At 34.6% G+C, this 15,402-nt stretch overlaps 1 protein-coding gene across 4 annotated transcripts in view; it reads right to left on the bottom strand.

The window, feature by feature from the left end:
* VPS26A (VPS26 retromer complex component A) overlaps positions 1 to 15,402 on the bottom strand; it is a 31,251-nt gene that overhangs the window by 8,255 nt on the left and 7,594 nt on the right. For 2 of the 4 annotated variants that reach the window (XM_070564749.1, XM_070564755.1), the window contains exons 3-6: positions 5,305 to 5,380; positions 3,987 to 4,143; positions 2,964 to 3,128; positions 1,041 to 1,147 (exon numbers count right to left, since the gene is read on the bottom strand). In XM_070564749.1, coding sequence (XP_070420850.1) covers positions 1,041 to 1,147; positions 2,964 to 3,128; positions 3,987 to 4,143; positions 5,305 to 5,380 — 505 coding nt within the window. Of the gene's footprint in view, positions 1 to 1,040; positions 1,148 to 2,963; positions 3,129 to 3,986; positions 4,144 to 5,304; positions 5,381 to 11,329; positions 11,504 to 15,402 lie in introns of those variants that run through there. The other 2 variants (XM_070564760.1, XM_070564763.1) reach the window with 2 other exon arrangements.

The raw sequence follows: 15,402 nt of genomic DNA, 5'->3' as shown, positions 1-15,402 counted from the left end.
AATTCCAAATGAACTAAAAATTTAAAAAGAATCCCCCAAGTTTAATCTATTATTTTAATAGAGTCAAACACAGAAGATTATTTTTAGAACTTGAATGTGAAAAATACCTTTCTAATTGTGACACAAAGCCAATTCCATGAAAGGAAACACTGACAAATTTGACTACATGAACATCAAGAACTTCCACATGGCATAAACCACCATAAGCAAGACAAACTGGGGTAATTTTTGCTGCTCTTACTACGAAAAAAAGAGATTGATTTCCCTAATATATAAAGAGTTTCTACAAATCAATAAGAAAAGACTAATAATCCAATAGAGAGGAGATAAAAGACATGGATAGGCAGTTTACAAAAAGAAATACAAATGGTTTTCATACATATGAAAAGATGCTCACCCTCACTCAAAATGAGAAAACTAAATTAAAAACTACAGTGCGTGGGGCTGGCCCAGTGGCGCAGCGGTTAAGTTCGCACGTTCCACTTCAGAGGCCCAGGGTTCACCGGTTCGGATCCTGGGTGCGGACACAGCACCGTGTGGCAAAAGCCATGCTGTGGTAGCTGTCCCATGTATAAAGTAGAGGAAGATGGGCATGGATGTTAGCTCAGGGCCAGCCTTCCTCAGCAAAAAGAGGAGGATTGGCAGCAGTTAGCTCAGAGCTAATCTTCCTTAAAAAAAAAAACTACAGTGGGAAACTTCTTCCCCCCACCCATCAGATCAGCTGAAAGTTTTATAATATTGTGCTGGTGAGAATATGAGAAAAAAAGAGGCACTCTCCTACAATCACTGCTGGTAGTAATGTAAATTAGTACAACCCTTAAAGAGGACAAACTGATAATATGTATCAAAATTACAAATGAAAATACCCTTTGAAACAGCAATTCCACTTCTAAGATTTTATCTTGCACACACCCCCAGACATGCAAAATGGCATTATCAACTGAAGCACTGTTTGTCCTAGCAAAAGACTGGAAATATATAAAAAATTTTAAATTTCAACTAAAACAAGAATTTTAATCCAAACATTCTTTTCAACTTACCAATTCCTGTGATCTCTTTTTTGATCAGTTGTAACTCCATATGTTGGATTTTTATTCTTACTAATAAGAAGTAAATTTTTCCAACAATCACATCCTTTAAATGATACCTTTGGGGAAAGAATATATCTCACTTACTAAATATCAGTTTAAAAAACAAAAAGAGTGAAATATGTCCTGAAAAGACTTATTAGACATCTTTAGGATAATAAGTATCTAAGAATACCATCTTGACTATTCATATCATTTAATGTTCCATTTTTTCAAAAAGCACTTCTTCATTTTACTATGAAAATAAGGAATCAAACATTTACTTAACCATTAATACACCTCAGAGGGAAGAACAGCCTGATTGTTGGTCCTTCCTTAGAGGTTAACAGTTTCCAAAGAACTTAAGCATGGAAAACTGAGATTTTTATGCCTGAAATATTTATTTGGTGTATGAAGACATTTCTGAACATTAAAAACTCTATAGAAGAGTTTAGTGTCATTATTACTCTAAGTGCTACAACACTGCAGCTAATAAGGCACCTGGCCACAAAAAAAGACTCCACTGGTTCAGTTTGTTGCTGTAATATCTAATAATCAGAGACCTTTTCCAGGTTCCTTGAAACGATGTGGCAATAAACCTGGGAATTCCCACAATTCCAGAGGGCTTTTCAGCCTTCTTCCCAGGTTTGGATCTCAAAATAATAACCCAAGAGTTTATTAATGCAATTGTGTGTCTGAAGGGAGGCTTCCAATGCCAAGTCTTTAGGTCCTAAACTATTTGATAATTTTATCTACAATATAATTTAAGACTTCTGGAGGCTTGCATTATCACATTTTCAGTGATGTAAACCAGGAAGTGGCTACTAATAAAAATGAGGTAACAGAAAAGTGCACAGGAAGGGGATAAGCGTGTACTTCCATTTCTTCAATAAACCTTAAAGAAAAAAAATAGGAGGAAACTTCTAAATTAAAAGAGATTTAAGAGTCAACCAACCAAATGCAATGTTTTGGATGCACTGGATTTGAACAAATCTTGTTTGGATACTAATTTGAAGAAACCAAGTAAGAGAAAAAAAGACATTTATGAGATAATTAGGGAAATGTGAACACTGACTGGATATGTCAAGATATTAAGGAATTATTAATATTTTTAGATATAACAGTATTGTGGTTATTTAAAAATGATACACAATTTTTAAGGATGAAATTATGTATCTGGAATTTGCTTCAATATAATCTATGGGGAATGTGGGGGCTGAATACAAATAAAACAAATCCAACCACGTGTTGATAACTGTTGGAACTGGGCAATGAGTACATGAGGATTCACTGGTATATGTTTGACATTTTCCATAATAAAGTTTTAAAGGCATTAAACAATAAACAAAATAAGAGTCCATTTCTGTAAAAATACAACATATATAAACATACGTATAAACCTTCCCCCCCCCACGTAAAGATATACAAGAGGATGTTAACTGTGGTTAAGTGGTAAAGGGGACAATATGTGATATTTTTACTTCCTTTGACTTTTCTACATTGTCAAATTTTTCAATAATGAAAATGTATTGCTTATGTAGTCAGAAAAAAAGTATTTTTGTTTAGTTTTAAAGAGATGACCAGGCTAAAGTGATGTCATGCCAGTAAGATAAATGTTTACAGACATAAGGGATTAGCTGCCTTCTGAGATGGTGAGATCCTCTATAGAAAATGGCCAAGCAGAGACTTATCAGGAATAGAATATGAAAGACACCTGCAGTGAGTCAGAAGCCAAACCAAACTCCTAAGGTTTCTTTCAGCTCAGATTCTGTTGGTCTGTTAACATCAGATTAATGTCAATTCTATCCTTACTTGGACCAATTTACAAAGACCTGAAAAGCTTATTTCTTAATTTTCCCTGAACATTTAAGTTACCTGTTTGTGAAAAGTACTTACTTTGATTTATTATATTCAAATTCTATGTGTAGACAATCTTCAATGCCCACTTCCATCTTAATAGAGTTGTTAACATCAGGATAGGTGGCAAGCTGGTGAACAATAAGATCATATTCTTTTACCAAGTCTGTCAGTCTTCTTACTATTGTCACTTTAAGAAAATACCTACAAAGTTAATGGAGAGGACAAGTTAAATCTTCTATGATAAATTTCAGTGTTTTATTTATTTATTTATTTATTTTTGAGGAAGATCAGCCCTGAGCTAACAACCACTGCCAATTCTCCTCTTTTTGCTGAGGAAGACTGGCCCTGAGCTAACATTCATGCTCGTTTTCCTTTACTTTATATGTGGGACTCCTACCACAGCATGGCTTGACAAACAGTGTATACATCTGTGCCTGGGATTCGAACCAGCGAACCTCGGGCCACCAAAGCGGAACGTGCAAACTTAACCACTGCGCCACCGGGCGTGATCCAAATTTGAGTGTTTTAAATAAGCAAACTAACTACAACTCAGCTTCTCCTTGCTAGAACTCCTTTGGAATCACCTTACTTCATTTACTTCATGAAGGACTTCTAATTTTTAAATAAATGCCGCTACCATGAAAAAAAATACAAAGTTCAATTTTAAGAATAGCGTATATACTTTGTAGATGAATTTGGAGTGCTACCATCAAGCCTGCTTGAGGAAATCTTAACCATAGATGAAATGAGATTTCTTGAGAAACTGATTTAGAGAGTAATTCCATTTATACGACAAATGAAGTACCTAAGGGACAATTCATACAAGGGAAGTATATGACTAAAACTTCTCATAATGGGGTTCTCTAAATCTATAATGATAGAAGGCTCATAGTACCTCAGATCAGCATTATCCAGACAAAACTAAATATCTGACAGAATTTTTTAAAATCTTAAATCTTCCAGTCCAGAATTATAATTAGAAGTTCTAGTAAGACATTCAATAGTAGCCATTACTTTCTAGTTTTGACTTTGTCTACAGCTTCTAATACACATTCATACCTCAAGCGGACATTGGCACCGATGTAAGATTCATATGGCTTTTCAACTTGCATAAATTCAAAATCATAACTTCTGCTCTGAGTCAGTTCTCCAGGTAAGGCCAGTTCTTTCACTAGGTTTACAAATTCGTGAGTATTACTCTTGTCATTGAAAAGTTCTAAGAAATTTTAAAAAGCAAAAAGACCAGTTATATTTCATATCCATTTCATTAAAACCCAAACTTCTACCTCCACAGCAAATCATTTTTAACAAAAGAATTAGTTGGATTTGTCTCTGCTTTAATATCCTAGAGCTATTGATCTGAACTCCATTATCTTTCTCATTATTATGCTCCACCTAGGCATAAAAAAATTCCCACAGCACAAAGAAAATTTCTATTATAAAAAAATAAATTCATTTTCTTTAATGTAGAGTTTGTCCAACATGAAGCTGTTTTAAAAGACACATTTCCAACAATTATTTGAACTTCCTCCCTTCAAGACAAAAAGTGTTTTGTTGTTTTACTTTAGTTAGGCAAATACATTGTATCTTGATAAAACTGTAATACACAAAAGACTAAAATGAACTATCAGTTAATTACTATAATTTGCCCCTCAAGTATAATCTCATCTAGAATAAATATGTAAACAAATATCCACCCAGTCCAATTTTGATACTTTAAAAATGTACAGTAAAACTTAGAAAGCTAGATTTAAAACCTAGCCATGCATACAGTACTATAAAGACCTGTTTTCTTTTCTCTTTTCTGAATCTGCAGTACCAGCAGATATTTACAGTTTAACTCCTGCTAAATCAAGAATGTCTCTGAAATACATGTGGAGAAATGTACACAAGTTGATCTAAGTCAAGAAGAAATTACACCTTTTCTTTTCACATGGAATTTTCCATTGACAGGTGAGTCTGGCTACAGGCACACACTAGGTTAGGAAGACAGATGGCATGAGTAATTAGAAAGTGAAGCACGAAGATGACACTGATAATTGTGAGTAAAGCTGGTGAAAAATGTATGCAGATGGAAATTTCAGTGAGTCAACTAATTTAATTGAATTATTTTTCAAGACTGGTAGCTTACACAACTCCTTTCATTTTTAGTAATTAAGTTTAATAACAAATAAAAGCAGGATGAATCAAATATCATTTAATACAATTAAAAGAAACATGATTTAATGTTTATAAGGTAAATCCTTTTATTATGCAAAACCAAATCCCTCCTTCCACAAAGCTAAGCTCTCTAATTCAGTTATTTAAGTGCCAAATCCAACCCTCTTCAAATTCAGTTATCAAAGGAAAAAAAAAGTAATACTATTTCAAAACTCACCAATTTGACCTACAAATTCAATTCTAATTCCTTGGTGCTCTAGCCTCTTTCCAGGTTGCTTAAAGGCTAGGTTTACCTGCCAAAAGATGAAATTGTAAGAGATGTTAATCTTTTGAGTGGGCCTACTAGTAGATTCCTTCCAGAGGAATGCAATATGTAAGTATTTCAGGTATTCACTTCTGAAGTTTGAGACACCACCACACACTTAGATCATGATGACCTTATAGCACAGCATGAACCTATTACTTATAGTACACTTAAAGCATCTGCTTTGTTAGGAAGGAATCCCTCTTTAATAGCTGAAGAACTATAAAGACTCAATCAAAAACGGGGCAAACTTTTAACTATTCAAATGTGTTTTCTAGTCAAATAGTTAAACAAGTCTACACCAATAGCATTTTAATGTAAGGTAATCACTAACTCTTAAGAATTGACCTAAAACATCACTTTCAGGTTTTTGTAGCCAAGAATATAGTCATAATTCCTAATCTTAAAAGCAATGCTAATTGCCCTGAGTCTGCTATTCATCCTAAAACAGAATGTCTAACAATTTAAATTTTGAGTATAATATATCTTATACTTCTGAAGTAAAATATATAACCTCAAAGATCCCTAAATATTCATATCTGCCAAATGAAAACCTTAACTTTATAAATTTTTAATTTGACAAAATATCTGTACATACACATTAAAAATAAAATTCCAAATGTTTAAGGATTAGCTACCATACAAAAAAAGTATACTTCCAGGTTTATTCTTTACTATAAAAAATATTGGTAACATTGACTATTAAAAGCTCTTCTCTCAAACAATGCTTCTCAAAAGATAATAGAAAACAAAGAACAATAAAAACAGGTCCAATTACTTCCATTTATAAACTATATAAATTAAAATTAAATTCACTCTTCTATATCTTCCATATTTATAACTAGGATGAGTTAGTTATTTGCCTTCCAAATTAATATCTCAGAAAAAGAAGTAAATCACTAAATAATTGGTGGTACACCATATGATGGAGTATTATTAAAGTTTAAAAATAATAAGGTCAAAGAATTTTTAATGATGTGGGAAGATGTGCATGATATGTTACATGAAAGAAGCATGGTCAAATTGTATACAAGTATAATGCCAATCATATTTTTTAAAAGTACAGAAAAGAAATACTCTCAACAGCAGTTACTTCTGGAATGTCTGATTATGATTAATTTTGTTTTCTTCTTTGTAATTTTTTTTTTTTTACAATAGGCAAATAACACTTTCAAAGTCAGAAAATTACTTAGCTTAAGAAAAAAAGTAGAACTCAGAGAGGTTTCACATACATTTTCAAGCTGAATTTTAGGTTCGAACCACAAATAAAACAAGCATAACTCCCAGCTCTTTGACAAGCTAGGCAGTAATTAGAGCTATTCCCTAATCTGTATTAACAAAGCACATAAAAAAAAGTATACCTTAAAAAATGTCTACTTGGTAACAGTTTTTGAGAATGTCTTTATTTGAACATAACTGTGTCTGATTTTTTTTTTCCTTCTTCTTCTTCTTCTCCCCAAAGCCCCCCAGTACATAGTTGTATTTTCTACTTGTGAGTGCCTCTGGTTGTACTATGTGGGACGCTGCCTCAGCATTGCTTGATGAGCAGGGCCATGTCCGCACCCAGGATCTGAACCGGTGAAACTCTGGGCCACCAAAGCGGAACGTGTCAACTTAACCACTGGGCCACAGGGCTGGCCCCTGTGTCTGATATTTTTAAAATTACAGTTCTTCAAAACACATTTTGAAACCACACTATTAAAATAGAAATGCAAAGTTATTCTGTTTTCCCACCTGCCTAAACTCTGAAATTTTCCTTGATCTCCCACTGTTAAAACATTATTGCTTTTAAGCCTAATACAAACTATTCTGGAATCTGAAGGATCCCAGAATTGGAAGGCATAATTAAACATTTTGGTTTAAAAGCTATTCCGCAAGGGAGCATGAAAAAGTAAATGAAACTATGTTGGTGAACTGGGTTAAAGAATTTTAACACCAACTCAGTTATACTCTTGTAACTTTTATTATCATTTCAAACTTACAGAAAAGTTGCAAGAATAGCACAAGGAAATCCCACATAACCTCTACTCAGATTCATCATACGTTTATATTTTGCCCCATATGCTTTCTCATCTTCTTTCAAAATACACATGTGCATGTATACATATACAACTCTTTTTTCCACAACTGAGAATAAGTTGGAAACTTCATGCCCCTCTGTCCCTAAACAATTCATGTGTACCTCCTAAGAAAATGGACTTTCTCTTACATAATCACAGGGCAATGATCAAAATCAGGAAAGTTAACATTCCATAATCTATACTCAAATTCCACCAATTGTCCCAGTACGGTAATTTATATCCCTTTTTCCTCCAGTCCAGGCTCCAATCCAGGATCACACATTACATACACTTGTTATGTCTCTTTAGTCTCCTTTAATCTAGAACATTGCTCAGTCATTGCCTTTCTTGACCTTGATGATTTTTAAGAATACAGGTCAGTTACTTTGTAGAATGTCCCTCAATTTGGGTTTGTTTGATGTTTCATCACAGTTAGATTCAGCTTGTGCATTTTTGGCAAGACATCACAGAAGAGAAGTTCTATCCTTCCCAGTGTATCTTATTAGGAAGCGCGTGATGCCAGTTTGTTCCAATATTGGTGACATTGACTTTGATCACTTGGTCAAGGTGATCCACCAGGTTTCTCCAATTTAGAGTTACTGTTTTCCCCTTTGCTATTAATAAGTAGTTTGAGCGAAGAAACTTGAGACTATGTATACATGTTTAAAAGGATATGAAAACAGAATGTAGGGAAACTATATATAAAACTTATTCAGTGCTCTAACAAGCCAATCTTAAGGCTCATTCTTTGGCAAATAATATTCTGTAGATGTCTCAAATAATGCTGTCTTCAGGAGCTATTTAAGGAGTGAAATCCATCTACATTGCGTTTAAGAAAAACATATATCAGTGTACTACATGCCATTTATAGGGTCATTTACAGTGAGGTACCAAGATATCTGTACATTATTTTTGCTAGATGTTGTGGTTATTCAAGATTAGTTTCCATCTGCTGCCAGGAGAATATGGCCCATATTCATGTTGATGAAAGAAACAACAATATTTCTTGCTTAAATAACTAAACCATAAACTCCCATAATCTTAGACTAAGCATATGCCTTTGTTCACTTTTGCAACAAGGAAGAGATGCAGAGTTCACTATAGGTGGCTTGGTACTGGTACCAGGACTTCAAGACAATTTACTTATCACTGACCAGTCTAAAAGAATGTCTTGGTTAAGGAATTATAATTTATGAGCCCCCGACTCCAAAATCCCCAGATAAATTACTAGTCAAATTTTTCACAATTCAGGGGACAGGCCCCATGGCCTAGTGGTTGAGTTCAATGCACTCCACTTTGGCGGCCCAGGTTCAGTTTCCAGGCACAGACCTACACCACTCGTCGGTGGCCATGCTATGGCAGTGACCACATACAGGATAGAGGAAGACTGGCACAGATGTTAGCTCAAGGCGAATATTCCTCAAGCAAAAAGAGGAAGACTGGCAATAGATGTTAGCTTTCAGGGCAAATCTTCCTCAGCAAAACAAAACGAACAAAGAAAAATTTTCACAATTCAAAAAAAACACTGTACCTCAATAATTAAACATACAGTCAGCAAGACTCTCTCAAAATTACTCAGAAGGCACAGCAACACAAATTGTATTTTAAAAAGGAGAAACTTAGTTTAAATGTATTCTTAAAGCATAAAAAGTTCAGGATATAGTCCAACTACTCTAGACTTAAGAAAGATTTGTCACTTGACATGAACCAAAGCAGTAAATATTCTAACTAAGGATAAAAAGAACCTAAGTAGCTTTTAAGAATTTCCCTACTTATGGTAATCAAAATATTTCCTCTTGTCTTAAAGAATGCTTCAAAAACTCTCCAAGGAATGCAAATCAAAACTACACTAAGATATCACCTTACACCCATTAGAATGACTGCAATAACCAAGACAAAAAATAACAAATATTGGAGAGGATATGGAGAAAAGGGAACCTTCATACACTGCTGGTGGGAATGCAAACTGGTGCAGCCACTATGGAAAACAGTATGGAGATTTCTCAAAAAACTAAAAACAAAAATACCATATGAGCCAGCTATCCCACTACTGGATATTTATCCAAAGAACTTGAAATCAGCAATTCAAAGAGACTTATGCACTCCTATGTTCATTGCAGCATTATTCACAATAGCCAAGATGTGGAAGCAACCTAAGTGCCCATCGACTAATGACTGGATGAAGAAGATATGGTGCGTATGTATATATCACACACACACACACACACAATGGAATACTACTCAGCCATAAAAAGGACAAAATCATCCCATTCATAACAACATGGATAGACCTTGAGGGTATTATGTTAAGTGAAAAAAGCCAGACAGAGAAAACTTTAACTTTAAAAAAATATATGCTACAAGTGTCCCAAGACAATTCAATGGAGCAAGAATATTCTCGTCAACAAATAAGTGCTGGAACAACTGAATATCAACATACAAAAAAACGAAGTTGGATCTCTGCCTCACATCGTATACAAATATTAACTCAAAATGGATCAAAGATCTAAATGTAAGAGCTACAACTACAAAACTCTAAGAAGAAAATATAGCTGTAAATCTTCATTACCTTGGATAGGAAATGATTTCTTAGATGACACAAAAGCATGAGCAATGAAAGAAAAAAACTGGACTTTATAAAAATTTAAAACTTTAGTGCTTCAAAAGACACCATCAAGAAAGTGAAAAGATAACTTACAGGAGAAAATTCTTGTAAAACATAACTGATAAAGGACTTATATCCAAAATATATAAAGAACTCTTACAACTCAACAATAAAAAGACAAATAACCCAATAAAAAATGGCCAAAGGATATGAATAGATTTTTTCCTCAAAGAAGGTATACAAACAGCAATAAGCACAATAAAAGATGTTCAATATTCTTAGTCATTAGGGAATTACAAATCAAAACCATAATGAGACATCACTTCATACTCAATAAGATGGTCATAATCAAAAATACACAAAATAATAAGTATTGCCAAGAACATGAAGAAACTGGAACTCTGATACATTGCTGGAGAGAATGTAAAATGGTGCAGCTACTTTGGAAAAGTTTGGCAGTTCCTTTAAAAGTTAAACATAGCATTAACATATGACCCAGTACTTCCACTCCCAGGTATAAACCCAACAGAAATGAAAACACATATTCACACAAAAACTTGTACACAAATGTACAGCATTATTCATAATAACCAAAAGTAGAAACCTAAATGTCCTCAACTGATGAATGGATAAAGGAAATGTGCTATAGCCATATACCACATGGATAAATACTAGAATATTATTTGGCCATAAAAAGAATGATATTTTGATACACACTGCAACATGAATGAACCTTGAAAACATGCCAAATGAAACACAGCAGAAGCAAAAGGACAAATCTCGTATGACCACTTACGTGAAATATCTAGGACAGGCAAATTTATAGAAAAACAAAGTAGACTAGACGTATCCAGGGACTGGGAGAAAAGGGAAATGTGTAGTTATTGCTTAATGGGTACAAAGTTTCTGTTTGGGGCGATGAACAAATTTTGGAAATAGTGGTGATGGTTGCACAACATTGTGAGTGTAATTAATGCCAGAGTTATATACTTAAAAATAGTTAAAATGGCAAATTTTATTATATATATTTTACCAGAATATTTTTTTTAAAAGAATGAACCTTGAAAACATAATGTTAAGTGAAAGGAGCCAGACACAAAAGGCCACATATTTTATGATTCCATTTACATGAAATGTCTAGAATAGGCAAATCCATAGAGAAAGCAAGCAGATTTGTAGATTAGTGGTTGCTAGGAGTCTCAGTTCATTCAGGCTGTTATAACAAAATACCATAAACTGGGTGGCTTATAAACAACAAAAATTTATCGCTCACAGTTCTGGAGGCTGGGAAGTTCAAGATCAAGGCACCAGTAGATTTGGTATCTGGTAACAGCTCGCTTTCTGCTTCACAGTCGCCTGTCTTTTCACTGTGTCCTCACATGGCAGAAGGTGCAAGGGATTTCTCTGAAGTCTCTTTTATAAAGGCACTAATCTCATTCACAAGGGCTCCTCCCACAGGCCCCACCTCCAAATACCATCACATTGGGGATTAAGTTTCAACACACGAATCTTATGAGGACACAAACATTCAGTCTGTGGCACCATGGAAATGACTGCTAATGGTATGGTGTTTCTTTTGGGGGTGATGAAAATGTTACGGAATTTGATAGTGGTGATGGTTGCACAACTCTGCGAATATAGTAAAAGCCACTGAATTGCACACTTTAATATGGTGAATTTTATGGTATATGAATTATAAGTCAATACGGCTATTTAAAAAAAAAAGGTATGTGTCACAAATACAGCAATGGAACAGAACAGAGAAGTTGGAACAGACACACACAACCTCTAATTCATGACAAAGTTGATACTGCAGTGCAGTGGGGGAAAGATTGGCTTTTTCAATAAATGTTGGGTTAAGCAGATATCTATACTGAGGGAGGAACTAGCCTTGACTCCTATGTCACACAGAGAAAATGAGCTCCAAGAAAACTGAGGATCTAAATGTGCAAAATAAAATTAAAAAATTTATAAGAGAAGGAAAACAGAATATCTTCATGTCCATAAGGTAGGCAAAGATTTCTTAAATAGGATACAAAAGACAAACAAAAAGGAAAGATAACATTTGTAGTGTATTAAAGTTAAGAACTCCTGTTCATCAAAAAACACCAGTGAGAGAGTGAAAAGTCAAGCCAGAAAGTGGGAGAAGATATTTACAATACATATATAGACAAAGGGACTGTATATTATCAAGAAGCATAAAGGACTCTTATCAAGAACATACAAAAAAAATGCTATACATCAGTAAGAAAAAAAGTCAACTGAGTAGAAAAAGGAGCCAAAAAAAAACTTGAACAGGCACTTCACAAAAGATATCCAATGGTCAATAAATATATGAAAAGTTGCTCAACCTCTTTAGACATCAGGGAAATAGAAAGAAACACCACATAACAAAAGAATGAGAAGATGAGAAGACAAGACATAGACTGGGAGAGAGTATTTGCCAAAGATACATCTGATAAAGGACTGTTATCCGAAATATACAAAGAACTCTTAAATTCCACAAGAAGAAAACAAACAACCCAATTAAAAATTAGGCAAAAGATCTGAACAGGCACTTCACCAAAAATATACATTTGGTGGGGCCAAATGTTCGCATGCTCCGCTTCAGCAGCCCAGGGTTTCACCTTTTCGGATCCTGGGCACAGACATAGCACTGCTCATCAGGCCATGCTGAGGTGGCATCCCACATGCCACAACTAGAAGGACCCACAACTAAAATATACAACTATGTACCGGGGGTTTTGGGGAGAAAAAGCAATTAAAAAAGAAAAAGAAATACATTTAGCACATAAACATATGGGAAGATGTTCAACATCACATGGTCAGGGAATGGCAAATTAAAATAATGAGAAACCACTACACACCTATTAGAATGGACGAAATTCAGAACACTGACAACACCAAATGCTGGCAAGGATGTGGAGCAACAGGAACTCTCATTCATTGCTGGTGGAAATGCAAAATGGTAGTGCTACTTTGGCAGACAGTTGGGCAGTTTCTTACAGAACTAAAGATAGGTTTACCATACATTCCAGCAAGTGCGTTCTTAGGTATTCATTCAAAAAAGATGAAAACTTATGTCCACACAAAAACCTGCACACAGATGTTTACAGCAGCTTTACTCATAATTGCCAAAACTTGGAAGCAATCAAGATGTCCTTCAGTAGGTGAACAGATAAACTGTGGTACATCCAGTCAATGGAATATTATTCAGCACTAAAAACAGATGAGCTATCAAGCCATGAAAAGACATAGAGGAACCTGAAAAGAAGCCAATCTGAAAGGCTTCATACTGTATGATTCCAGCTACATGACATTCTAGAAAAGGCAAAACTATGGAGACAATACAAAGATCAGTGGTTTTGGGGGCAGGGTGGGGGGAGATGAATAGGCAGAGCGGAGAGGAATTTTAGGGCAATGAAAATATCTTGTATGATATTACAATGACAGATATGAAAAAAAATAAACTCTTTTAAAAATCTGAAAACAAAATGTGCATACAGAAGCTCACATGTCAGGAATATCATAAAAAGAATCTATTCTTGCTTTGGGTGGGACGTCAGACCTCCCAGATCTCCAAGACTACATATAACAGACGCAGAATTTTTAGCAGAGAATCCTACAATGCAAAGCCAAGTTTGGAAACCAATGATTCAGTCCAACCTCCTCAATTTACAGGTGAGATTCAGAAAGTTAAATGACCACCCAGAGTTATCTACCAAAAGAGTGGTAAAGTCAAGGCTAGATATTCCAACTCTAGCCCAATTATCTTTCTATTATACTTGGACATTTCAAAAAACCTAGACTGGTGTGATAAGACTTGCTCTTAGCGACCCATGCCGGGTCACAAATAACCAACGCTTGTTTTCTTCTCTTTCTTTTGAGCTTTCTTTTCAAAGTGCTCATAAGTCGTCTATTTAATAACCTGTTCTAAAGGTATGTCAGGAGTCAATATTAACAAGAGTTACCACAGTTGCAAAAAGGAAAAAATGTGGAAGAGAAAACCAGACATCAGGAACCCCCTGATGAAAAAACACACCACCACCGATATTCTTCCGAACCAAACTTGAGCCTGATCAAGTCTGTGGATCCAGCTGGCAATTTACAGGCAGTAACTATATCTTGAACATGCAATCACACAGAACCCTACAGTTCAAATGGCCCAGGTTCTGCAAAGATAAGTTATAAGGAAAAGAAAGGCATGAAGAGGGAACCTGAGATTAAACGAGATTTAAAAGACATATAAAAAAAATTTTTTTAAAGGAGAACTAAACAATTAAAAAAACATAAGGAAGTTTGTTATAAAAGTCAGCATAATGGTTACTTTTGAGGGGAAGGGGCTGTGACTGGGATGGGACATATGGGATGGCTGGCAAAGTTCTCCTTCTTGACTTGAACGGTTATTACAAGAAAATATGCCTTACATAATTCATTTTTGTTTTGTGTGGTTTTCTCTATGTGTTTTGTTTTACAATAAAAAGGTTAAAAATGAAAAAATCTCAGGTCAATAAATAAACAGATTCCAGATTATCTTTTGAGAAACAGAAAATATTTACCTATAAGAGATTTATCATTTTTTAAGTGTACTCTATAGTTATTGATTAGATCTACATACAATCTCTAGCAATTCCAAAAATTTAATTTGAATGCCAGCTATTTTTAAAAAAATATAGTATCATCACATAAAGTATCTTTATTTCCTTAAACATTCCCCTCTTCCTTATCCCATAAACATCAGCCATGAACTCCTAATTGGTCCAGATGACATAAGATTACTTTAAACTAGGCAGGGATTGTTCCCTACTAGATTTAAAAACAGTAAATAAACAAACCAAATAAATATTTAGTGAGAGTCTATTATATAGATAATACTATGATGCATTTATGGAGAATACAGAAGGACACTCTGATCCCCTGATCTTAAAAAGCTTATAACCTGGCAGGAGAGCTATTTACTTACTTGTCACATCTATAAATTAAGTATCTGAGATATTGGCAGGTTCAACGTCTCCCTAGAAAGGAGACTAGATTGGTGTCCCTACCCGCTCCACCCCCACCATATTAACAAGTCTTCTTTTCCATAAACCAAAGACTACTTCCTTTACTGTTCTTTCATTTGACATGTTCTATCCTTTTGATGATTTTGTCTGCTCTTTTTAGGCCTCTTCTGTTTCTCTCCATCTTTTTAAAGGAAGAGTACCAGGAGAGTAAAGTTGAAAACCAAAAGATTTATTTCAGAAACAACACTAAGAAGGCAACAGAAGAATTTGGCAAAGGACCAGAGTAGACAATGCAGTAAACGATTAATAAACTTAAGTTCAACCTATCTAGTAAACAAAGAAA

Source organism: Equus przewalskii, chromosome 1 (genome assembly GCF_037783145.1).
Source record: "Equus przewalskii isolate Varuska chromosome 1, EquPr2, whole genome shotgun sequence".
Taxonomy (NCBI): Eukaryota; Metazoa; Chordata; class Mammalia; order Perissodactyla; family Equidae; genus Equus; species Equus przewalskii.
The sequence above is the reverse complement of the archived record's forward strand: the minus strand, read 5'-3'. Positions and strand labels throughout refer to the sequence as shown.